The 22,105-nt window shown below is 49.0% G+C and overlaps 9 protein-coding genes across 10 annotated transcripts in view; 5 read left to right on the top strand and 4 right to left on the bottom strand.

Annotated features, from left to right (window-relative positions):
• FOXG_15114 (uncharacterized protein) overlaps positions 1 to 450 on the bottom strand; it is a gene marked incomplete at its 5' end in the record, with an annotated part of 2,736 nt that extends 2,286 nt beyond the window's left edge. The window contains 2 exons of the mRNA XM_018395183.1: positions 261 to 336; positions 393 to 450. Coding sequence (XP_018255673.1) covers positions 261 to 336; positions 393 to 450 — 134 coding nt within the window. The remainder of the gene's footprint in view (positions 1 to 260; positions 337 to 392) is intronic.
• Positions 451 to 856: 406 nt separating this feature from the next.
• Positions 857 to 1,507, top strand: FOXG_15113 (uncharacterized protein; the record flags this gene model as incomplete). Its single annotated transcript, XM_018395182.1, has 2 exons — positions 857 to 1,074; positions 1,126 to 1,507. The coding sequence occupies exons 1-2, from the start codon at positions 887 to 889 to the stop codon at positions 1,505 to 1,507; spliced, it is 570 nt and encodes a 189-aa protein (XP_018255672.1). The 5' UTR covers positions 857 to 886.
• Positions 1,508 to 3,090: 1,583 nt separating this feature from the next.
• FOXG_21991 (uncharacterized protein) lies at positions 3,091 to 4,041 on the bottom strand (the record flags this gene model as incomplete). The annotated part of the gene is made up of 1 exon (XM_018402371.1): positions 3,091 to 4,041. The coding sequence occupies one exon, from the start codon at positions 4,039 to 4,041 to the stop codon at positions 3,091 to 3,093; it is 951 nt and encodes a 316-aa protein (XP_018255671.1).
• A 78-nt stretch (positions 4,042 to 4,119) lies between these two features.
• FOXG_21990 (uncharacterized protein) lies at positions 4,120 to 5,707 on the bottom strand (the record flags this gene model as incomplete). Its single annotated transcript, XM_018402370.1, has 3 exons — positions 4,120 to 4,515; positions 4,672 to 5,196; positions 5,342 to 5,707. 3 exons carry the CDS (start codon positions 5,705 to 5,707, stop codon positions 4,120 to 4,122), a joined length of 1,287 nt encoding a protein of 428 aa, XP_018255670.1.
• Positions 5,708 to 6,916: 1,209 nt separating this feature from the next.
• FOXG_21989 (uncharacterized protein) lies at positions 6,917 to 7,157 on the top strand (the record flags this gene model as incomplete). The annotated part of the gene is made up of 2 exons (XM_018402369.1): positions 6,917 to 6,972; positions 7,043 to 7,157. The coding sequence occupies 2 exons, from the start codon at positions 6,917 to 6,919 to the stop codon at positions 7,155 to 7,157; spliced, it is 171 nt and encodes a 56-aa protein (XP_018255669.1).
• A 1,979-nt stretch (positions 7,158 to 9,136) lies between these two features.
• Positions 9,137 to 9,721, top strand: FOXG_15110 (uncharacterized protein; the record flags this gene model as incomplete). Its single annotated transcript, XM_018395181.1, has 1 exon — positions 9,137 to 9,721. The coding sequence occupies one exon, from the start codon at positions 9,137 to 9,139 to the stop codon at positions 9,719 to 9,721; it is 585 nt and encodes a 194-aa protein (XP_018255668.1).
• Positions 9,722 to 13,030: 3,309 nt separating this feature from the next.
• Positions 13,031 to 14,113, top strand: FOXG_15109 (uncharacterized protein; the record flags this gene model as incomplete). Its single annotated transcript, XM_018395180.1, has 2 exons — positions 13,031 to 13,576; positions 13,642 to 14,113. The coding sequence occupies 2 exons, from the start codon at positions 13,031 to 13,033 to the stop codon at positions 13,816 to 13,818; spliced, it is 723 nt and encodes a 240-aa protein (XP_018255667.1). The 3' UTR covers positions 13,819 to 14,113.
• A 1,817-nt stretch (positions 14,114 to 15,930) lies between these two features.
• On the bottom strand, positions 15,931 to 18,122 carry FOXG_15108 (uncharacterized protein). Of its 2 annotated transcripts, none has more exons than XM_018395178.1 (3): positions 17,839 to 18,122; positions 16,246 to 17,462; positions 15,931 to 16,177 (listed from the first exon to the last, which is right to left on the bottom strand). In XM_018395178.1, the coding sequence occupies exons 1-2, from the start codon at positions 17,971 to 17,973 to the stop codon at positions 16,314 to 16,316; spliced, it is 1,284 nt and encodes a 427-aa protein (XP_018255665.1). In that variant the 5' UTR covers positions 17,974 to 18,122; the 3' UTR covers positions 15,931 to 16,177; positions 16,246 to 16,313. The 2 variants fall into 2 exon arrangements, with proteins under 2 accessions (XP_018255665.1, XP_018255666.1); XM_018395179.1 differs by having other exon boundaries at positions 16,246 to 17,749; positions 17,839 to 17,856.
• Positions 18,123 to 20,435: 2,313 nt separating this feature from the next.
• Positions 20,436 to 22,021, top strand: FOXG_21988 (uncharacterized protein). Its single transcript, XM_018402368.1, has one exon. It carries the CDS (start codon positions 20,908 to 20,910, stop codon positions 21,724 to 21,726), a length of 819 nt encoding a protein of 272 aa, XP_018255664.1. The 5' UTR covers positions 20,436 to 20,907; the 3' UTR covers positions 21,727 to 22,021.
• The last annotated feature ends 84 nt before the right edge of the window (positions 22,022 to 22,105 follow it).

Raw genomic sequence — 22,105 nt, 5'->3', positions numbered from 1 at the left:
CAGCTTTGGACCTGAATTCGTTGGACTCATAGAGACCGACCAGTTGTGTACTACTCCGACTATGGCAATCAGGAAGCTGAGAAGTGGAAGTAGTAGCGAGATTAATACGACGGGCTTGCGAACTCCGTGGTCTCTGATTGCATCAGACCGAAGCACAAGTGGCCAGTAAGAGCTTTGAAGATGTTTTGCTGCAACGGTCCTTGGTTGAGACAACGTCAGCACGAGATACCAAGGAGCGAGAAAGCCTGTTCATAATTTACCATGTAGCTGCCGTTTCGCGATCGCGAAGCTGTCCGGCAAGAATAAAGGTTCCAATTGTCGGACACCAAGCGCGAGCTAGATAGAAGCCTCTTTAGTCCAGTTCCATGAGAATAAGCCGGAGGATTACTTACCAATGACGATGCAGAAAGCAATAATGGCCGCAACTTGCCCAATTGTGAGGTCTACCATCCTGAAAGATGATTGTTGAGAACCGATGAAATCGACTAAGAGGAATTCACCAGCTTTTCTGTCTCTGCCTCGGCCTACCAGAGACAAATAGCAGTGGTTCCTGATCATCGCTGCCAAGGTCTGTGGCCCCACTTGGATTGTTAAGCTTACTGCTAGCTCGATGTGTTAGTGTCGGCAGACCTTCCTATTACCGTAATAACTCTGTAGGTCAGGCAGACAAAGGCGGAAAGTCGTCAAAACAACGTCAGACGCCGCAATTATTGCCCGGGCCTAGGGTAGAAGCGGAACAAGGGCTTCTAAAACGGGCAAGACCCCGAGGCTCTGCGTCCGCATGATGCTACTTTAATGAGGTATTGTGGGAGCCTTGTGAAGCCGTGAGAGATCAAAGTCTTCTCTTCACTTCGATGAGAACATCTGGGCAAAAAAGCATCCAAATATGAGCGCAGCGCTGGCTTTGTACGCCCGGGCATCCACAACCTCGAGCCTGACTCCCTACGAGTACTGCTCTGGGAAAGACTCTATTTGCGGTGCATTCAACGACATAGATCGCGACTGTGACGACGAGAACGGCGCTGATTACTACCAATGCATTTGCACATCCGGATGGGTTCCGACGAGCAGAGCGTAAGTTGCTGTTGCCGATCCAAGGAGAACTGCTCACATTCCTTCCTCTAGGTGTCGCTATTGCATGTATGCCTTGGGCCTCACGGAGGTAGTGGCCGATTCCCAGAACTTTACCGAAATATGCAGCAACGAGGGCTTCACTATTGCCCCAATTCCGTCAAGCGTTATCTCTGAGCAAATGGAGCGGAACAAGACTATCGAGGTGCCTGAGCCGGAGTCAAAGACGGCTTCATCCTCGACACTCACGTTCGACATGCCTCGCAAGACCGGATATCATGAGCCCGAAACATTGACCTTTTACGGAACACCAACTGCTTCCCTCCCGGATATAAACCCGGCAGAATCGAATGACGGAGTCGGGTACCAATTCGGTTTGAGAAAGATTTTGGTTTTCAGCATAGCATTTAGTCTGGGCGTTGCTGCATATGTATAGGGATCTGGTGGATAGATTATTTGAACGATCTGGCAGTGGCCTGTATTTAATGAGTCAACTCTGAGATGAATATCAGAACAGTATACTACCATGCAGTACCCCTTTACCGATAAGACCCTTCTACTGATGAGCAAAAAAAAAGTTTCCCCATACAAATTGCTATTTTTCAGCCACTTTACAGAGAGTCACCAGAAATATAAAAAACAAATTAATTGCTGCTCCTCGGTTCAGAATTACATGCCATCCAATATCCTCTCGATCTCTTGACTGCGCGGCCTGCGCGGGTTCGTGCGACAGGTAATTCTTCTGCCTCCGAATTTGTGCTCTCATCCTCTTCCACTCCTCCCACCTCGATTACATCTTCAGCAGCCTCTGTCTCTGCAGTTGCTTGGTTAGGCTCATAAATATTGTTATCAGCCACTAGAGCTTCAGCTAGTGTCATGAATCTCCTATTGGGATTCGGTATCGCCTTTCTCTTCTTACCTCTACTTAGCCGCCCGACTTCCTCCTCTAAACTAGCTACCCTTGTGCTTAAGGAGGCAATCTTTGACTCTTGAGCTTCAAACCCTTTGGATATCACTGAATAGCGCCTTCTTGTCGATGGGGTCTTATTCTTCCCTAGATCTCTGATATGGCAGCTGGTCTTTGGCGTGTTATTGTTGGAAAATCCGGGAATCCCCCTTCCCTTCAGGATTCAGACTGTTAGTCTGAAAGTCCTAGATTTAAAGTTTAAAGTCCTAGATACAATTATCTAGAGATATAAACCCGAGAATAACTCTCAGCTCAATAAGAAGCAACCAAGTTTTCATAAAATATATTTTCACCCAGCACTACTGCGCAATATAAACAACAGACGGCAGCGCTTAGGTGGTCAACCCAGTAGAAGCACGAGTATCGCGCCGAGGCCAACGGGTTGGGATCAGGCTGGCGGACATCATCGATAGAGATGCCGGGATGGTTCAGATTGTACATGTCGCGCCGCAGGGACCTGGACCAGGGTTCAAATCCATACCACGAAATCCACATATGGATCCATAATGTGGATCCATATCCATTCCATTCCATTCCACGTGGGCTTCAGCATTTCCATATCCACGCCACGAAGCCCCTTCCACATGTTCCACATGTGGAAATCGTGGAATATTTTAGGTGGGGTTCGAAAATACCTTGATTTCCTTGTGAAATCCCGCATATCCTAAGTACTTTCTATCACCCACAACAACACAACATCGATTTGCCACCCCATTTTCCTCCGTACACAATGAGTCCATTCTGGGGGCTTCACTGTTACTCGCGTTACTACCCCAAATCGAAATGGCCACTCCCCATCCTACCAAGTCAACCACATCCGTTCCAGAACGAACAGAAGAGGACAATCAACGGCTCTTTCAGCTCTACAAAAGCTGGATCTTGACGGAGAGAGACGGCAAGGCGCGTCTATAGGTATATCGGTTCGGCTACGAATATCCAGCATAACAAGAAACAGGAACGTCGGTGGGTGTGTTGCCTTTGCGTCAAGCAACGGCGGATTTTAATGGACCAATGACAAAAACATTGACGTCACCGAGGGCGGGCGGGACCCATTAATTACCATTGTTGGACGAAGTAGGTTTCCATTCCACGAATTCCACAATATGGATCCATTTCCATAATGGATCCATTTCCACCCATTCCACATCGAAATTATTAGTCAGCATCCATATCCACGCCATATTCACAAATGTGTCGTGGAGTGTCGTGGATTTGAACCCTGACCTGGACATCACCAGCAGCGACCTCGAGAAGATGGTATGGTGCTGGTCCGTGGTGCCAGAAGGTACGATCTGGTTGGATGCCTTGTCAAGCAGGTATTCCTTCGCCGATTGATGCACAAAGTAAATGACACCTTTTCGAAGAGTCAGGAAAGAGCCACAGGATCCGATGATCTCTTTCAACTCATCCTGGTCGAATTCCTCGAGCGACTCAACAAGAGATATCAGCTCCTTCAACGTGACGGGGCTGTATACGACCGACACAGTAGCTAAGATCTGCTTGCACAGGCCCGCATCATCTGAGTTGATAATATGTTCCATCATTCGCTCATAAAGTTGATCAAGTCCTGCTGGGAATGACGTTAACTTCGTAAGCATATGCTGTCTTGGGACCCTAGGATCCGCAGGTTCTTTCCAGACTAAAGTTACCCAGAGAAAAGTGCCATTGGCATGAGACATGAAGTAGTGTTGGACAGCGTAGCGTAGCTTGTCGTCGTAATTCTCTTCACATATCAATTGATCCACTTTGTGTCGGATGTACGCGTCAACTGCTTCGCAAATGGTGCTCCCAATGTCCTCAAGACACAGCTTGGCTGTGTGTGTTGCATTTCTGAGCCTCGGCCCAATGTCTGGGCAGTGGTTGCGGCTGGATACAATCCACTTGATATGGGAAGGCGACTTGAAAATAAAGTCAAGAAGCTCTGAGTGCTTCGTTTTGCACTCGTCAAGGGCATCGACGATCAAGACCACATCCTCCAGAGCTGGATCGTTCAGCATGTCCATGAATATATCGGTCAGAGGCACCCAGGCATTGATACTCTCAAAAAGTTTCTGCTCTTGGGTATCGTACTTCGCCCGTACCTAGGAAATGAGTGATGGTTGCTGGATGATGAGAAGGTAGATGAGGCCGCGCAGCACGCCCGTGGCACTGCTCAATTGAGCCTCTGTAGCCTGACAGAAGAAATAAGACAGTCGTTTCGCAGACTCTTTCTCTAGCTCATCTATGATGCCGCAGAGGAGCATTGTCTTGCCTTTGCCGAGGTCGCCCTTGATCCAGAGCAGCGGGCTTTGCGGGTCGTCACGAAATCGCTGAAAGCGGTCGTTCTTGAGAATCCAGCAGTAGGAGCCCTTGAGCAGGCCGCCCTTTGTCTCCAGGATTCGCTGCTTGTCGTCGCGGGGGTCAGTCACGTATAGATGCTTCAGACATCGCATGTTCTTGACGCCTGGGAACTTTGTCTTAGCAAACCATTCTAACAGCTGAGTACATCTAATAGAAGGGCCAACAAGTTAAGATGCCACTTTCCTTGGTCGGGCGGTCCGCCTCCTCCCTAGCCGAGCCCAGCGCCCCCGATGGCCCTGGTCCCGAGTCGGCCTTGGTCCCGGGTCTGGGTCATCGGGCACGGGGGTTCCTACCTGTACCCGTAACCGGCCCTGGCCCCGCCGGCGGCGCTGTTTGAGCTCGTCGACGAGCCGGTTCAAGCTCCAGCCGGCGCGTAAGAGCTCTAGCTCTGCAACTGCCTCCTCCTCGCTCTTGCCGGACGCCGTGCGGGCCAAGAGCTCGTCCCAGATCACCTTCCGGCGACAGAACTGCACCCTGATCCCGTTCCCCGGGCGCCAGCGGCTTCCCCACGTCTCTTCTAGCACCCGTACGGCCGGCTGACCTGCAATCCCTTCCTCCCACTCCTTCCAGACATCCAGCACTGTAAAGACCTTGGCCAGGGCTGCAACGACGGGCATACCTGGTACTGGAGGCTCTGGAGCCGGAGCCGGAGCCGCATTGAAGTTCAAGGTAGGGGCTGCCGACGGCGCCGGCGCCGGCGCCAGCGACACTGCTGGCCCGGCTCCAAAGTGGCCGGTAAAGGTGATTGGGACCTTGCCCTGGAGCAGGGAATCGAGACCGCCCTGGATTCCCTCTCGCTCTCGTCCCTGCAGGTGATCCTGACGCGGTGGGGATTCTTTGGGTCCTTAGTCACCGCTCGGCATCGCCACGTGGGATTATCCAGGTCGGAGCAAACTTCGCTCTCCACTGTCGCTCGGATCGTCCCCACTGAGAGCCTAGCCTCATCTTCTCCTAGTCTTAAACGTCAATCGTGCAGTAAAGCACGTCTGTGGGGTTCGGAGGAGCGGCTAAGGTCCTCGAATCGTTGTGGGGTAAGAACGGTGTCAGTCGTGTGACGTCAGCATATGATCGTTGAGGCCCGTCCATTGCGTTCGTAACGATAGTTTCGAGCTGCTCGCGGACGCGCTGCAGCTCCTCGGTCATCTGATCCTTGATCTCTACCATCTGCTTGCCCATCTCGCGTACTGTTTCTTCCTGCTTTGCAACAGCTTCCTTGAGTTCCTTGGTCATCTCCATCTGTTCCCTCAGCGCTTCCTGCAGCCTCTTGGTCTCCCTGCGCGACTCTGCCAGGAGATCCAGCGCCTTCTGCATGCAGCATTGCCCTTCCATCGCTGCTGCTGCCGCTGCCGCTACTCTTTCGGGTTTCGGTCGATCGGTCGATCTGTTCTTCGGCCGGTACGTTTCGCGTCGTCTGTCGGGTGTTTCGTCGCGTTTCTATGGCAGTATCTTCCAATTGTCGCGCCGTGTCTCGGACCTTGCTCGTAGGCTTCACGACCCGACTCGGGCGTTTTGGCGTCGAAAAAGGGGCGTCCTGCTCCACCACGATCTCGGCTCCCATTGGGTCCGCCATGACGGTAGGCTAACCAACCTCCACACACACTTCTTTGGTCAGGATACCCACGATAACCTGCGTATACTTGATGCGTTTCTCAAACAATCGAGCCTCTTCCTTTTTTGTCTCTCGTAAATAAAACTATAACTATGTTATGTGAAATAACTAATATAGATGACCTAGCAACGTGCACGGGCCAGTTGCGTTGTATCCTGTCATATTATAGGGATAAGAGTGTGTGCACGGACAGGACTGTTATTGTGCACGGGCCAGTTTTGTTATCCTGTCACGTTACCGCCACGACTGCGTACAGTAGTAGTAGTAAGCGGACGCAGCCAAAGCCAACACAGACCTGCATCATATAAATGCAACGATGTTTTATCATATCTATGTAGCTTATCATTTACCAAGGCTGGCTCTAGTCCCGATCCACAGTCGTCTCACAAAACTTGCTCTCGACTTCCACAGCCAGCAGCAGCCAACCGTTGGTTCTGCAAACACGAGCGTCGTGCAATAAAGTGGACGTCTTTCAGCTTGTAATTAAAAATAAGGAGAACAGCTATTAGAGAAGTACCAGAGGTCCAGAACAAGTCCAGATGCCACCAACATGAAAGGACGCCACATGAGAATCTCCGAGATTCAACAGTGGGTTGTATCGTGGCATACTCTGCTCCGGGAATGGGGTGGCCCAGGATGACCGTGCAAACGCACGGTTATTGCCAGAAGCGCTCAACCCGACTTCAAAAGCTTATTTCCTTTATTGTATGCATGAAATCATAATAATATTCACTCGCGTAAAACTCTTCGATACTTGAAAGTCGTAATCTGGACGAGGGCTCTGTGGAAAATAGCTGCTGCAGATCTTCAGGCAAATAACATTTCCAACAATTGCTGAACGATCTCGTTTTGCACCTACCGACTTGGCATCTCTTGGTACATTCGACTCTACAGCGTCTGAATTTGCGAGATTGGCTTCAAGACTATGAATGGGTTGGGATCTGTTCCTCCGCAAGAGCAATCGATTTCTGCCCGACTACGGAAGGTAACATCCGCCATTGTCCCCCACAAATTCATTAGCTTCCGGGGAAGAGACTGAAAGATGGTGGGTGCAGTTTCGGGAAGGGCAACACCTACGCGAAGCTGCTGAAGGTCGCGCCCTCCAAGAACAGCGTAAAGAAAGCAACGCAGACGGAAAAAGCCAAGGAGCGTGCGAGTGGTGCTAGCTGAAGGCGGCCATAACTCTTGAGCTCAGCTGAGGTTGCACGTCACTCCCCTTGCTCCTATTGGAGGAAGTTTCAGGACTACCGTTGAAGTGCTAGATATTGTGTTTATTTCGACAGGGCTACAGCTGATACCGAATTATCCCCCGCATCTACCTTTGCCGCCTTGAAAGTTCAGCCCCATCTGGACGCTAAATAACCTTATGTCATATTGAGTCATCAGCAAGTGATTGTCTTTGGTGGTTTAATATCCAATCGTGTACGAGAAGCGATGCTTTCAGATGTGGTCTAATGTCAATTGCAATTTCTTCTTGGATACACTACTCGTAATGCTAAAGCCAAAGGATTGCTCTTGAAGATCCTTTCGCATAACAGTTGTCGTATACAAGAGCCACATAGTGTGATCAAACGATGCTAATGCTAGCATCCAGCCGGCTGGTAAGTAGCCTATAGCCTAAACCCGTTAAAATAAGCTAGAAATATACAATACTCTCTTGTATCTAGGACTTACTTCAGTATGCGGCGGTGCTTTTGATAATCAATGGTTAGAGACTTAACTCACGAGTCTCAGAAGGCAGGCTCTCGAATGAGAGTTCAAACAGTCCGAACACGTAGAGATACACTTTCCACTTTTACTTCAGGGTGTTTCGCAAAAGCATGCTTAAGTAGATAGCTTAGCGACTTACAATAGGAACGTGTATATGGCTTTCTCTTCAACGTCACGCTTACCATTCTATATAACTGCATTGGGGAAGTTCTTTACGTGGCAGGTAGTATGAATCACTGAGCTGTCATCTGGCTTTAAGGGTGGTGGTATCCTACTGTAACTGGGCCACAGCATTGCAAAAGTCTGATATCCGGACATAATCGTAACCCTTAAGGGGATATACCCATGATGAAGCGCTTTGCACTTATTACAGCAACGATTATACCTATGCTGGTCATCGTCGACGCCTAGTGCGGCCTGTGGGGCGCACATCACCAGCAAAGCACTCCAGAGTGTCATTGAAATCCTGATTGCAGCGTCACCTGTGGTAAGCTTACGATCTGTGGCGGCGGCAAAACCAGTGCACAGCTGGTTTTGGATGCTACCTGGACTGCCACCGTGCGGTGCACCAGCTACGGTGGCTGGCTTGTCGAGGTTACAATGGTGTGAGGGCAAAAGTATGTTAGCTCGCCCCACACGGAACCAGGGATCAGAGGGGTCACTTTCCCGGCTCCTGATTTATCGTCTTCAAAATTAGCTATGGTCATCTAGAATCGAGTATGTATTCCATTAGCTTCAATAGCAGTTTGGCAACGATCCTTTAGCGACTCTAATACCTGTAATAAGAAGCTATCATCAATTCATTCTCAAGCTTCCTTAACTGCGGCTCGTAATTAGTCATACGATTGATCTTCTGGGAAGTGTCTCAATATACTCCTTCATCTCATTCCATACAGTCTCAATTGGGTCTAAATCTGGTGAAAAAGGTGGCCAGGCGATTATCTTAATCCCTCGAGCTTTAAGCTCAGCGATCGTCTCTGTTGCAGTATGGGCAGCGGCATTATCTTGCATAAAGATATGCCTATGATCCGGATGAAGCTGGTGCTAACTATATATAATAGGGACAATATGCTCAATATAGCTTGAAGCCCGGATTAAGTCGAGGTACTACTCGCAGGCGATTTGACTCAAATCGGTCACCAAAATGGGGTTGCGGGGTCAACAGATTTCCCTCTTACAGCTTTCCCTACTCTTCTATGCTTAATTGTCGTGTACCCCAAATTGTCGCCTACTCCCTGTTCATTCTCACGTATGCGTCTATCTCCGCCCTATTTCCATCCATCGATTTCCAAAGCGACTACAATTTGAAATACTGCATATCGGATGGTTTAAGGTTAGCTGGATCCCAAAATTCGGGCTTCGAGGGGCTGCCCTGATCGAAGAATTTGCCGAAAAATCATTGCCGACCATTCATCCGGGTCCAGCCCGTCAACACAGCGATGCCGGCTCCTCAATGTGGCCTGCCTCCTCTGGAGACCATGACCCTTCCTCCCCAGCGGCCTGCAACCGCCATTCCTCCTTCGCCTACGTGTCGTACGCCTCTTCCATGTCTACTGCCGCCTTTGTTAACCCGGAGTCATCAGCGGAGAGATTCCTGGCCCCAGCTCCCCGACCCGCCCCAGCGATGGCGAGGAGCTGAGGAATCCATGAGGGATTGGCTGCAAGCCAGTGTCGAGGAGGACAAGAGAAGACAGGCAGAGGAGAGGACGAGGCAGGAGAGTCTACGCCTTGAGCAGAGAAAGGTCGAGATGGACATGCTGTGCACATCTCTGCAAGGCGGTGTCCCGCCCGCCATGATTCCTCTTATCTTCGTCCGCATAGGTAGCGGAGGCACGCGTCCACAGATGACTGGAGAGCAGCAGTTCACGTCTATCTCGCAGGCTTATCATTTCCAACTTCTATCTCCCCAACATGCTCATTCGAAATACCAAAGGGATATACCACAGCCCACCCAAGCAGCAGCCCCGGCGTTGGCATCACATCCACAAATAGAGCATCTCCAATCGTCCCAACATGAGTCTTAACCAAGTTCCTCGATAACCTTTTATAACTGGCAACCGCCAATATTGCAAGCCCGCAGCAACTCGAATCGACCCAGAGCGCTTTCCGCTTCGACCAAGACCAAGAGACAGTGAGACTGTCATACTACAATGGGGTGATTTTGCAACGATGGTGTCGTTGCCCGGACAGAGCAACGATTCTGGACCAATGAGACCAGGCCATGACAGATTCCCCGTACCACTCGAGACGCCTCAACGACAGACGTCTATAAAGAGATTACGTCTGTTAATAAGATTGTCTTAACGATACTAGGGAGAAAGTTGCTTGTCGAGAAAGGAGGAACCGGAACAGCGATAGGAGTACGTGATTCGTACGGAGTCACCGCTCTCAGTTGATATCACAGGGTCCAGCCAGCGAACAGGCAAAAGACAAGAGTGTTGATATTCGCATGAACAGATTATATGCCTAAATCAGACCGGCGCAAGCCCCAATACAGGGGTCTTAACTAACACTTTCCTTAGTTACTAAAATAATTATACTATCTCCTAAGAGCTCTCAAGACTACAAGCTGGTCAAGATGAGGGGGTCGTAGCCAGTCAAAATGCATAGAACATGAGGTACTTGTGTTGCCACCTAACCTAAGCGGTGATAAAAGTGCCAAAAGGTCTTTTTGCTACAGATCGCTACATCGCAAATCTTGCACCCATATCTAGTCTGCCGACCGTGATGACCTCCTCTTGTGTTGCCGCTGATTTCAGCGAAAGCACGCCTTTCTGAGCTTTTTGACCTTATCTGCCTTTGTCGGAAGCCCTGAAAAGCTAGGCACGCTGAACAGGGGCCACGATAGACATGGTTGATGTTCCTATCTATGCGTTTTTGCCGTGTTTCTTGATTATCGATGTCTCCTCGGCCCCTGACCGGTATCTCTTCCTTGCTTGACTTTCGCTATGATATGTGTTGAATAGGGCGTTTGAAATGCACTTCCGCTAATCCTCCTGTGACATAAATCTTTCCCAATTTAGCTGAGATCTATGTAGTTGAAGCATATAGCTATTAGTTAGTGCAACATCAAGAAGGAAGGTCAAAGTTAGAGCCTGCCAAGCCCCCCAGCGAAGGGGGTGATCATAGCTTGTGTATGACCTCAATTGGTCACCTCGGTCAACGTGGTCGGTTTCATCGTTATAAGCAGCAGCAACTGTTGGGATTGGAATGACTTTAGTGTTCTCTTCACCAAATTCTGGCTGTGTTGGCTGGGTTCGTAGGTGGTCTGCAGACGGCTTCTTCCTCTTCTTATTGGTAAGCTCATCGCCTCGGAAGACGGTTGTGGTGAAGAGCACAAGGCTGTTATCCTTCCAAGCTATTTGATTGACCTAGGAAGGAGAGGAAAGAATAAGTTACTAAGGGAAATATATAGAAAAGTGTCACAGCTTCTCACCTTATTATCCCTTGTCGGGATAGCCCTGACTTCATTGAAGGCATAGTCACAATGCCCTGATTTATCGAGGTTCTTATCCCTCTTTAGGTCCTTGTGTATGACACAGTTAGGGCAAGCTATGCCGGTGGCCCCGTATCCGTGACCACGAAGCTTGCGGAAAAGGGGTGGTGTTGAGAAGAGGTTATCCACAAAGACGTGATATGTCGCTTTTGGCAGTGTGCTTGCTAAGGCAACAACGTCGCCTTGGGTCGAGTTTAAGGTGATAGGCTTGCATTCTTCTTTGGGTTCCTTCTTTAGTGCTTATGATGCCCTCTTACCGCGACCTCGTGAGAATGACTTCGGCTTTGGAAGCTCAACACCGACGGCACCCTATTTTGCGCCTTTGACGTGCCACAGCCAGTGAATATAGAAGCCCTGCTGTGCGATGACTCAGATTTTGAACCCTAGGGGGATAGGCATGCCCTTGACGACTGTTGTCTTCTTAAATCTGACCGTATAGCTGATCATACACTCATCCACAGCCAGATGAGAGCCCGGGAAGAAGATCTCCGCAGACGCAGCCTGTATATGATCAGACCACTCATCACAAGCTTGGAATACCTTCGGAAGAGGCCCGGTCTTATCGATCTTGGTGTGGTCAAGGGTGCGAAGGTAGCGATGAAGGATTTGAAACTTCCAATATGGCATGAACTTGATGATTGAGTGTTCAGGGCGTTGCTGCCCCGGCTTCTGGGTACTCCAGTGGCTTTAATCGCTCTTTCCTTATGTATACCCATATAATTTACCATTCCAAGCCAGACATATACTTCTGCAACAGAGGTTCCTTGCCAAGCTCGCAGCCTTGTATTCTTCGTCATCGGGTGCTTCCAGCTATCAACAACGTCATCTTCCTTAAACTACGCGACCCAGCTTTTGGTATATTGGAACCGTTTTTCAAGGAAGGAAATAGGAAGGAAAAGCTGGAACTGCTGCAGAGGTGTTGGCGGCAGTGTGATGATGCGAAAGTTGCGTATTTCTACGTACAAAGGCTCGAAGTTGGTGCCGCGGTCAGTTTCGGCAGGGAAAACAGCTATCCGGGTAGGGTCATTTGAGTGCAGCTGATGACTGTGATCCTCTTTAATAAAGCTCTTGTCTTCATAGGTATTAAGTGCCTGACTCTCTTCTAGAATTGATTGGGAATTCATTATTGGCTTCAAAATGATCCCCAAGGCGAGCCGGAAACCCCGGCGATTGGCCGCTCCGACGGCCTGGAACGAGCTATTGGGCGAAACGTAGATCCTCAGCCAAACAATCCACAGGTGTGGCGTTACCCACCGACGATTTTAGAGACACGTGGATGGAGGCATACTAATTTTCAGCTCGGCGGGACAGCCATGGCCGAAAATCGGCTGATTCTGTTTCTCTTTTATTGGGACACGAGTGCGATTACTATTCCATGAGACAAAACGTTGTTAAGGTGCATGCCCGTAGTGTATCGCCAGCCTCATAGCTCTGGACTTTAGTTTCAACTTTCTGTTCAGTTTTGCGTTCGATAGATATACGGGCCTTGTTTTCCTCTTTAGAAAGATGGCTACGAACGTTGGTGATAATCCAATATATGTGTACGATATTTTACTCGGTAGTTCGCACTACATTAGGACGCTGAGGCTGTGGTTGAACTATTCCCTTTGTGACCGAACTATTGACTGAACTATTGACCGAACTATGGACTGCGTGGCGAACAGAAGCACATTTCCGCTCACCAATCGCATGACACTGAGAAGGGAAATCTCGAATCAAGTTAAAAGCAGTAAAACGGTATAAAAAGTGATAAAGAAGCTCTCTTTGGACCAGCGAAGTCGACTCTTAACAGACATTTCCACAACTATTTGAAACGCAACCTAGTTCAACAACTACAATGCAGAAACTCTTTCATCTCCTCGCTGGAGCCATCTTGGCCACTACCACTCCCGTTCAAGCCTTTCCGTCCTTGGGCGGACTCAGCCCCCGAGACGTCTTTGTTCCTTCGACAACATGCAAAGATTTTGTTGTAGGAAATGACTTGAAGCTTTACGGCCAGGTCTGTGTCGGCATATCTGACGGCATGGTGACCGTGACCTACCCGACCTTGACAAGTGGCACATACTCCGACATCCATGTCTACATCGGCACAACCATGCCCACCGAAACTTCCCCTGGCCAGCTCCCATACACTCTCGGCAATAAAGCCTGCTCACTCTCCACAGACAAAACTTCCGCTACTTGCAGCATCCCCATCCAAGACTCTTGGCGTGCGTGTGATCTGAAGCTCTACATCGCTACACATGCCTCTCTCACCGCAGGGACAGGCTGGGGAGCAGGCTCCTGCTACGGCAAATCAACCGGCAACTGTGCAAAGTATTGGACTTTGAACACCAAGTGCCAGTGCCCAGTGGTCATCAACTACGAACCCATCACCTCTACGGTACGTGATAAGCTTTAGGCTTAATGTCCGCATAATAGGGCAGCCTAACTGACCGAACTTAATAGACCACCTGCCTCACTACGATCACAAACATCATCACATCTATCGTCACTCCCCCGCCTACGTCTACAATTACCGGATGCGACGACCCGAACCCTGGCTCGCCCACGTCCACGATTACTTCTACCACAACTACATCGGTGGACTTCACCTGTCCGGTGTATTATCCTGCCGCTGAGTAATTAAGGACGAAATTATGCTGTTGAGTTGGACTTGGTGCCGTGAGTAGAGGAACTTGTAGGGTATACAGACTGCAGTGTGAGAGGCTTTCGCGTTAGAATTCGCGTCGATATTTTGACATGGCCACCTCTGAGAAGAGACTATGCCCTGTTAGATAGCAGTTAACGATCTCCATAACTTGAGTTTTACCCCTTGGTTTACCTGTGCCAAAGGGTTTCTATCTAAACCCTATATCCAATCACCCCGATGAGGAGCTTTTGCGAATTATGCCAATATATGCCATGAGAAATTAGCAGCACAGTTATCTAGTTGCCTCCTATACACACCCCTGAGCTTCTGGCGTTTTCATGCAGTCATCCTTTTTCCTTGCTGTGATAGCTCCCCATTAGAAACGTTCCAGAATAAATTCCCATATCACTTTGCCCTCTTTGTAAACTTGCAAAGTGCGCGGATGGAGTCTATGCTATATTTTTGTTTAGAACGTATTTGAAGGTTATAAGTTAGACAGACATAAGCATCACTTATCCTCCATATGATATTCTAGCTGTATTATGCCATCTATGGATCAATATTGGTGCTGAACTAATAAGTGTCAACCAATAGCCGAGGGAAATCTACTGCGACTTTTCATACAACTGTCCATCCTGCCTCTTGGATTATACCAGGCCCAATATAATATCCTTGCAGGCTTGGTAGAGTGAGCTGTAGCGTACCCACCGACTAGCGAGCGACGCACCGCGTCCACGATGCACTATCCACATCAGCGGCACCAGAAGACCGATGACTTGGTGGTACCGATGGGGTAGGGCGAGCTGTGGGGTTTTCCTGGGTCTTCACTAATAACCGCGACCGACGGCCTTGTTTAATATTGTCTCGTTTACTGTCTTGGTTGCCATCTTCAGCAATTCTCTTTTTCTCCCGACCAAGGAGATTATCGCAAACTGGCACGGCGACTACCAACCGCCTTCCTGATGGCGGTACTAAGAAGATGCTATTAGTCCAAAGTGAGATCATCACCGAACTTTAAGGTTTCTTTCATGTGCGTGACCACAAATCTGTGCAAGCGTGCCTGGGCGTAGACTTCAGCATGCCAAAAACGAGTAACTATGAAGCTCGCTTCCGCCATGCCAGGAGGAAGAAAACCTCTTAACCGACACGGACTGGGATGCCCTCAGTTGGCTTAAGGATATCCTTGCGATGTTTGATTCCTGTATCTTACTACTCAAAAGTGACAGCCAGGTCAGACTTGGTAAAGGGGGAGTTGAGGCGCAATATGGTATTGTCTGGCAAGTCGCCATTGCCTATGACTTTCTTGCCAAGCTAGGGAAGGGGAAACTCGAGGTGAAAGATCGACCCGAGCCCAGATATTATTCATCCTGCATCAATTCTACCAGGGCCAAGCTAAACAAGTACTATACGAAGCTTGATAAGACGCCAGTATATTACGCGGCCATGGTTTTTCACACTGAAATACAGTTGACTTTTTCTTGACAAAAGCTTATGGCGGAAGGGAGGGCTGGGTTGACAAGGCCAACTCACCCAAATCCTATATGAAAAGGAGTATCGTGACCTTCCAATCCAGTGGCAACTTGCTGATAGTAATCTTCCTGTGGCCATGAGAGCGCGAGAGTCTAATCCCTTCGATTCGTTTCAAGACAAGGTGATGTCGTATTCGACCTCCGAGAAAGAACCGATTTCAGATGAATTCAAGAGGCGGTTAAGCACAAAGCAAGACATTTATACGAAGCACGGTAGCCCACTTCGTTACTGTTCTGCTAAGCGGTTTGACTACCCACGCGTAGCTAGGATGGTGATTGACGTCTTATCAATCCCGCCGATGGCTGCAGAATGTAAGCGAACTTTTTCCGCCGCAGGTAACACGTTATCTCCCAAATGCAAGTACTATTTCTGTTGCTCAGACAGTCAGGTCCTGGCTGAAAGCGGGGCTGTTGGAAGGCTACGACGGATTGTTGAAGGAGATGGCCGACAACATGGCAGCAACAATGGTTTATTGGTGGTGGTGTTTTGGTAGATAGATGGCATCTATCTAAATCTACATGTAGCCGACATCTATCTATCTATCTTGCAATCCATGACAGGGCATCTACATCTATCTACTTGAGACGTTGGTAGATAGATGTAGATAGATTCCCTACCATGGGCGATGCCTGCAGAGCGAATACTTATTGTCTCCAACCGTTTTAAGTTGCGCGCCGTGCCTGTGGGTTGCTAAAGGCTGAGACCTGGATTTAATAGCGCGCTTATAGAGCTAGCAGTATTAGAGGTGATATTATCGCAGCTTGCTCTCCTGAGGTTCTTCATTCTTGGCAACTTGCCCAATACGTTAATTTAGCCGAGAAACTTCAAATTAACTCGATTAAGCCAGGGGGAAATAAAAGGCTTGCTGGGGGTTAATCGGAAGTCCTTACTTGTGGTTGATCGTTACATAATCAAGCAACCGCGATAGTCAAGTCAAAAACCTTGTGTATTGGACACATTAATTGAAATTGAATGGTGCTTCCGGTTCAGACGAGGATACGGTGCCATCGGAGGCAGATCCTTTAAGTCGTTGAAGGCTGCCTTTAAGCTCGAAGTTCTCGCGCTGGAGCTCATTGCTCTCTCGTTCCAGCCCTTGTATACGCTTGCGAGCCATTTCAAGAACCTCGCCCTTGCTCACTCGGCGGTCCAGATCGCTTGTGCCATCCCATTCGTTATCGTCTCCATTACTGTTGTCACCTTGCCGGGCTTTCGCCGGCAAAGCATTAAGAAGGGATTCGAATTGAGCATTGAGGCGGTTGCGGTAATGCTTCTCGACGCGGTTATGGGATGCTCGAGCCCGGCGCTCTTCTGGAGCACCATTAAGTTGATTACGGGTATTTTTGGATATTCGAGAGGCAATGCGAAGTTGTCTCCGACAATTCGATATTATCGAAGTCGTGGGTTCCATGGATGTAGGCTTTGAACTAATACTTGTGTGGCTGTTGTGTGAAGCAGGACTGGGGCTAGCTAGGTCAGATAGCGAAGGAGCACCGGCATCAGCGCTACTATTACCACCTTGAGAAGCCTCAGATGTGTTGTGAGCCTCTTTCTTTTTTCTTCGCGTTCGAGGAGTTCTTTTTGGTTGCGAAGCAGGTGTTGGGCTGTTATCTTGGGGCGCCACGTCTAGCTCAGCCCTAGGATTATTCGTGGCCTGCCCAATGGGTATCGCTACTCTTGGAGTGCTAGTTCCGTGATTCAAAGTACCATCCCAGTGGCCGGGAAAGCCACTATCATAGTGGCCACAAGATTGTATACTGGACAGTGTGACGAACTCGCTGCTGTACGCGAAATCGGCGTCTATCGGCGCCTGCGGGAGATGGCTGTGATGTCTGCTTGTGTTGTCAGGGGCAGGGATCATAGTCCCTGGGACTATAAAATTGAAAAGCGTCGGATGTAGCTGGGGATTTTGATCATCAACGCCGGATAAACCCCAAGCTATCGGCATTGGGTCTGCCGGGACAGGGTGATGCGGCTGCTGGTGGGTCTCCATCTCGGTCAGGTCTGGCGGCTGCGGCGTATCGCGGCTGGTTCGATTCGGCGATGAAAAGGGCTGCTGATGTTGAGAATGACCTAGTGGTGACAGCACTATCGTCTGTCCCAACGGAAGCTGATACACGTTAGACTTTTTTCATTTTCATTTATAGTCGCTGGTCTCGAATTCTGGTGTCTTCCCTCTTGCCTTCCATTCTTCCGTTGTCTGGCTAGTCTTTTCGTGACTGTCCTTGTCACAGGTTCTATAAAGAGATTTCTGCAAACTGGAGCACGAGTAGATATCATGGGAAGACAAGACAGGGATATACTCCAGGTCCCGCCACTGGCCTACTGTTCTGCGTCATCATGTCTTAGCTGCCGGTCAAGGAAACCTGAAGCATTGACAGGAATATCTTGAACGTTCTAGCGCCCGCTTTGTCAAACACAACCTCTTATATGAAACCACTTCGCGCAAAGACAGAAGAAGAGAGCTTCACGGCCAACTTGCATACCTCTGGATCTTCCACGAGTAAGTCATAAATTGACTGGTCCCCACTTTGCTCCCCTGCCATAGTAGGGTCGGGGAATGGGAGAATGCAGCGTCCTGGATCTTGAGAGTCGTTTAGGCGTTCTTCCAACCGCTGCATTGTCTTGTATGTTATCTGCAACCACGGGAACCCGGGTTACCCTTTCGATAGCGGCTTTTGGTCTCTAACGAGGGAGAAGCGTCATTGTGGAATTCCCAGGGGAGCGGGTAGATTGATTTGAGTGATTTTATCCTACACGGTTGTAGATGTCCAAACGACGATGCGGACTCCGGATAGTGGGGCCCGGCGAACAGCCAAAGCCCTCCCGGATTAGTATTGACCCGCGATGTTCCACTTCACTAACGCTTATCAGCTCTCCGCTAGATTTCTCGCTTTTTCTCTCTTGCCTCATATCGACATTTGCCTAGCCGTTGTTGTAAGACAACGGTTTACGATTAACTTACATAAAGTTCTAGGCTCCCTGGAGTCATCCGACCCTCTCCTTCACGGCTGTGTACATACGGCCTGTCAATTTTCATGTAATTCCAACCATTATGCTGCTACCCGTTGAGCATCGACATCACTCAGCGAGCGCAAGTTTTTCAGTGAGGAATCTCTTTCAATAAACTTTTTAAGGCTTCATAATCAAAAGTTCAGCCAATTTGGATAATATTTAATGGCATGTCGTGCAGGAATGTTTCTGGCGGCATTGCAATTACGCGTCATGGCGTTGATGCGCAAAACGATCTGTCAGTACCTATGTTAATCTGAGAACATATTTTATCTCAATAGAGAGCTTGGCATCATGAAGCCGACCAGATGAACAAAAACCAAAAAGAAAAAAAAATCCACCCGGCATTTGGCATTTCCTGCTAAACAGGTGCTGGGGTGTCATGTGCTGCAAGCAGGGATACTTCAATAAGATTACGCACGAAATGGTAAAACCTTCAAGGCGCAGAATTTCACATGCATCGATGGGCGGAATATACGTAATGTCTGACATTTCCAGCCAGGATGACTTGTATTAGGACTTCTCCCACGTATCATATCATCCGCAAGGAAACGTGCAAGATGTTTCATCTAAAGGCTACAAAGAAGATGGCCATTAAATTTCCAGCTAAATGTGAGTTATTACTGGTATGCTGGCTGTGATTTTAAGATACCTGCTCCGCTGTGGGCGTGCCCCGGGCGGCCTGGCTGAATTTTTAACACTGTGTGAAATGGCGTGAGGGGCTAAATGCGTCAATAAAACCGCGCTATGAGTGATCTTCGATATGTTTGGGGCGGGCCGCGTGGCTGGTGTGGCTCGTTCGGACCCCCGATCGATCGAAAATCGGTCGATCCCTGAGGGTTGTTCGATTCGTATCGATCAGGGGGATCATTATGCCATCTAATTATCTGTGGGAATGTGAATATCGCAGTTGTACACTTTGGGGGGTGGGATTTGCGTTAGAAAATTTGTCATTTCCTGAATGCCTTTTCCGGCAGCCGTCGGCTGGCATAGAGCATCGCTGGGTGCTGCTTTTTTAACCCTCCTATTGACATCCTTCGAGAACCAAGAATGCACACCGGCAAGCCGCCATAGCTGTGTATAAGAATCAGACAGATGGAAGTCAGCTCTTGCAATCTCGGCATACTCAGCGACAACCAATCAGATTACTCACATGACAGGTTCCTGGTAAGAGCACAGACCCAGTTGAAAGAAAGTGGAACCTACCCCATGCAACTTAGGGGCCAAATCTATGTACGCGGGGATTTTCCGCTGGCCCGGATATTGTGTATGAGCGATCATTCTTGGCGGCCCGACTAGGCTCATGCCCTCTGTACAGGGAAAGAACGTTCTGATAAGTAACTCAATACTAATTGTTCAGGTTGGCGCTACCCCATCGGATAAGTCGCCTGGTGAGATTTTCAGGGAGGCAAACCCCGCGCATGGGTATGCAGAGCGAGTCTATGCCCGTGCTCCTGAAAGTGCATTTTAAGGTGGTGGAACCAATAATTACGGCAAAAATGTGACCAACTCGGTGAAAGGCTGAGACATGCCTTAGTACAGTAGTCTATCCCAGAACAACATCGAATACGATTCTTCGCTTTGATCATCTTCATGGGTTCCTCTCGTCCGGTCTCGCCGTCTTACCTTAGAGGTGCTTGCATGATTGAGCCCTATGGATTATGCCAAGCTAACTTAAATCACCCTACACTAAAGACAGTACACCCTTTCAATCCCACAGGTGGAGGTCGTAGACATGCCTCAACCTCCGCTGCCCGGTGGACGGTTCCAAAAACTCTCGCACGGTCTCCAACACTACAAGATTGAGCCTAGGCTAGCCCCACTGATTTCAATCATCTCATTTAACTATCCCCTTTATGAACTGGTGAGGATGGAATGCAGGCCGTTCCAGCCCATCAGAGTGAGCGCACAGATAGCCTGTTAGGTTCTTACACGTTTCAGTGATCCAGTTACCTTGCTAGCGCCCTCAATCCCTCTCACGCTATCCCTCCCGGCCAATGGCGAGTCAGGTTGTTTGGCCTCTAAATCGGATGGCGAGATCGAGGATCTTAGCTGTGAGGATCAGGCACTTTTTCAGGACCATTTCCCCCGTACCTATCCGTTCTAATGGTATGGAGCACTGAGATATGAGCTGTTATCTATGTGGTTTCACAAGCTAAGATTCGCCCTTTCCCTTCCTGCCACTCGTTGAGATGCGATCGGGCTAGGTCAATTGAAAGACCTCGCCTTATTCGATTTCCATTAATATATTGCAGGTCGCTTCGTTCCCCGCGACCTATGAGCATCAGCACAGTAGCGTCTTTATCCCCTGTCATTCCGAGTTTCCAGTGTACAGTTCTTCGCCTACTCAGAATCACCATCAGCAGCACAAAACGATAGCCCGAAGGGTATCAAGGCGCTTCTAGATGTTTAGAGCTCCCTTCAGCTCTTCTCCTGCTACTTTGGCCATCTGATAAACTTCTCGTACAGAGATATACCCTACGAACCTTTTTTTTTTTTTTTTTTGCCTCTCGGACGATAGAGCTCTCGGTGAGCCGAGTGACATGGGAGACGACTTAACCTTCGAGACATCCTACACTCCCGAATCACTTCTGTGGAAGCAATGGTGGCCATCAATCCAGTCAGCCCCGTTTGGCTCATCAGAAAACAAGAGAAGCACGGCAAACAGCATTTATACACAGACTGGTCCTGTGGTCGATAGCTCACTACATGGCTACAACACTTATTTGACAGACCATTGGTATTATATCGGCGATGAGATGAATCACATGAACCCGGGGAACGGTCTTAATCCTGTCGTAGAGGATATACCCCTATTTCCAGTTCCTGAACATGAAATTTCTAAGGAATCACCTGGCCAGGGGTATTGGCACTCACCCTCGACACAAAAGACACCAAATCGAACGACAAATTGCTACTCTGGCGATCTGAAGTCTCGCAAACCCACTAGACAAGCTCCACTGGGTGATCGAGATATCAATCCACAGGCAACGAAGAAGGGAAAATATTCACCTGTTCGCCGCACGAGCCATACCAGCAGCAACGGCACTCATCCAGCTCAACAGGGCAACGATCGCATGAAAAGAATTCGGGAACGAAACAGAATTGCTGCCAATAAGTTCCGTTTCAACCAGAGGGAAGAACAGCAGGGACTTGAGTCTAGCAAGCAGGACCTAGAGCGTATCAACAGTGATCTTTCTACCTGCCTGGCCGATCTGACATTCGAGGTGTATGAGCTTAAGATGCAACTTCTACAACAGTCGGGATGTAACTGCACCCTCATGCAGAACTACCTCATTCATGAGTCCGGTCGATACATACAAGCATTAGAAGAGAAATCACGGCGAGAGGCCTCACATTGACGGCTGTAGGATCGAATGCGGCTCGAGCAAGGATGACAATGGGAGTAAGACGATGTGAGAATTGAGAAGATAATGAACCGAAGGGCGAAATCAAATCACAGCCTAAAAGTTTCGTTTAAAGTAGAGGGAAGATATATCTAGACTCAAGTCTCGCACGTAAGAACTAGAGTGTGTCCACCACGAGCTTTTCACTTGCGTAACCGATCTATCGCTCCAGGTATATGAGCTCAAAATACAGATTCAACAGCACACAGGATGCAACTGCGCTCTAATGCGGAACTACCTCGCTCATGAGCCCCAGCGATACGTGCAAGCGTTGGTAGAGTAGCCGCAGTCAGCGGTTTTGTTCTTGCAGGTAGGGGCCCTCATACAATAAGAG

The sequence above is a fragment of the Fusarium oxysporum genome, chromosome 1, assembly GCF_000149955.1.
Source record: "Fusarium oxysporum f. sp. lycopersici 4287 chromosome 1, whole genome shotgun sequence".
Taxonomy (NCBI): domain Eukaryota; kingdom Fungi; phylum Ascomycota; class Sordariomycetes; order Hypocreales; family Nectriaceae; genus Fusarium; species Fusarium oxysporum.
The sequence above is the reverse complement of the archived record's forward strand: the minus strand, read 5'-3'. Positions and strand labels throughout refer to the sequence as shown.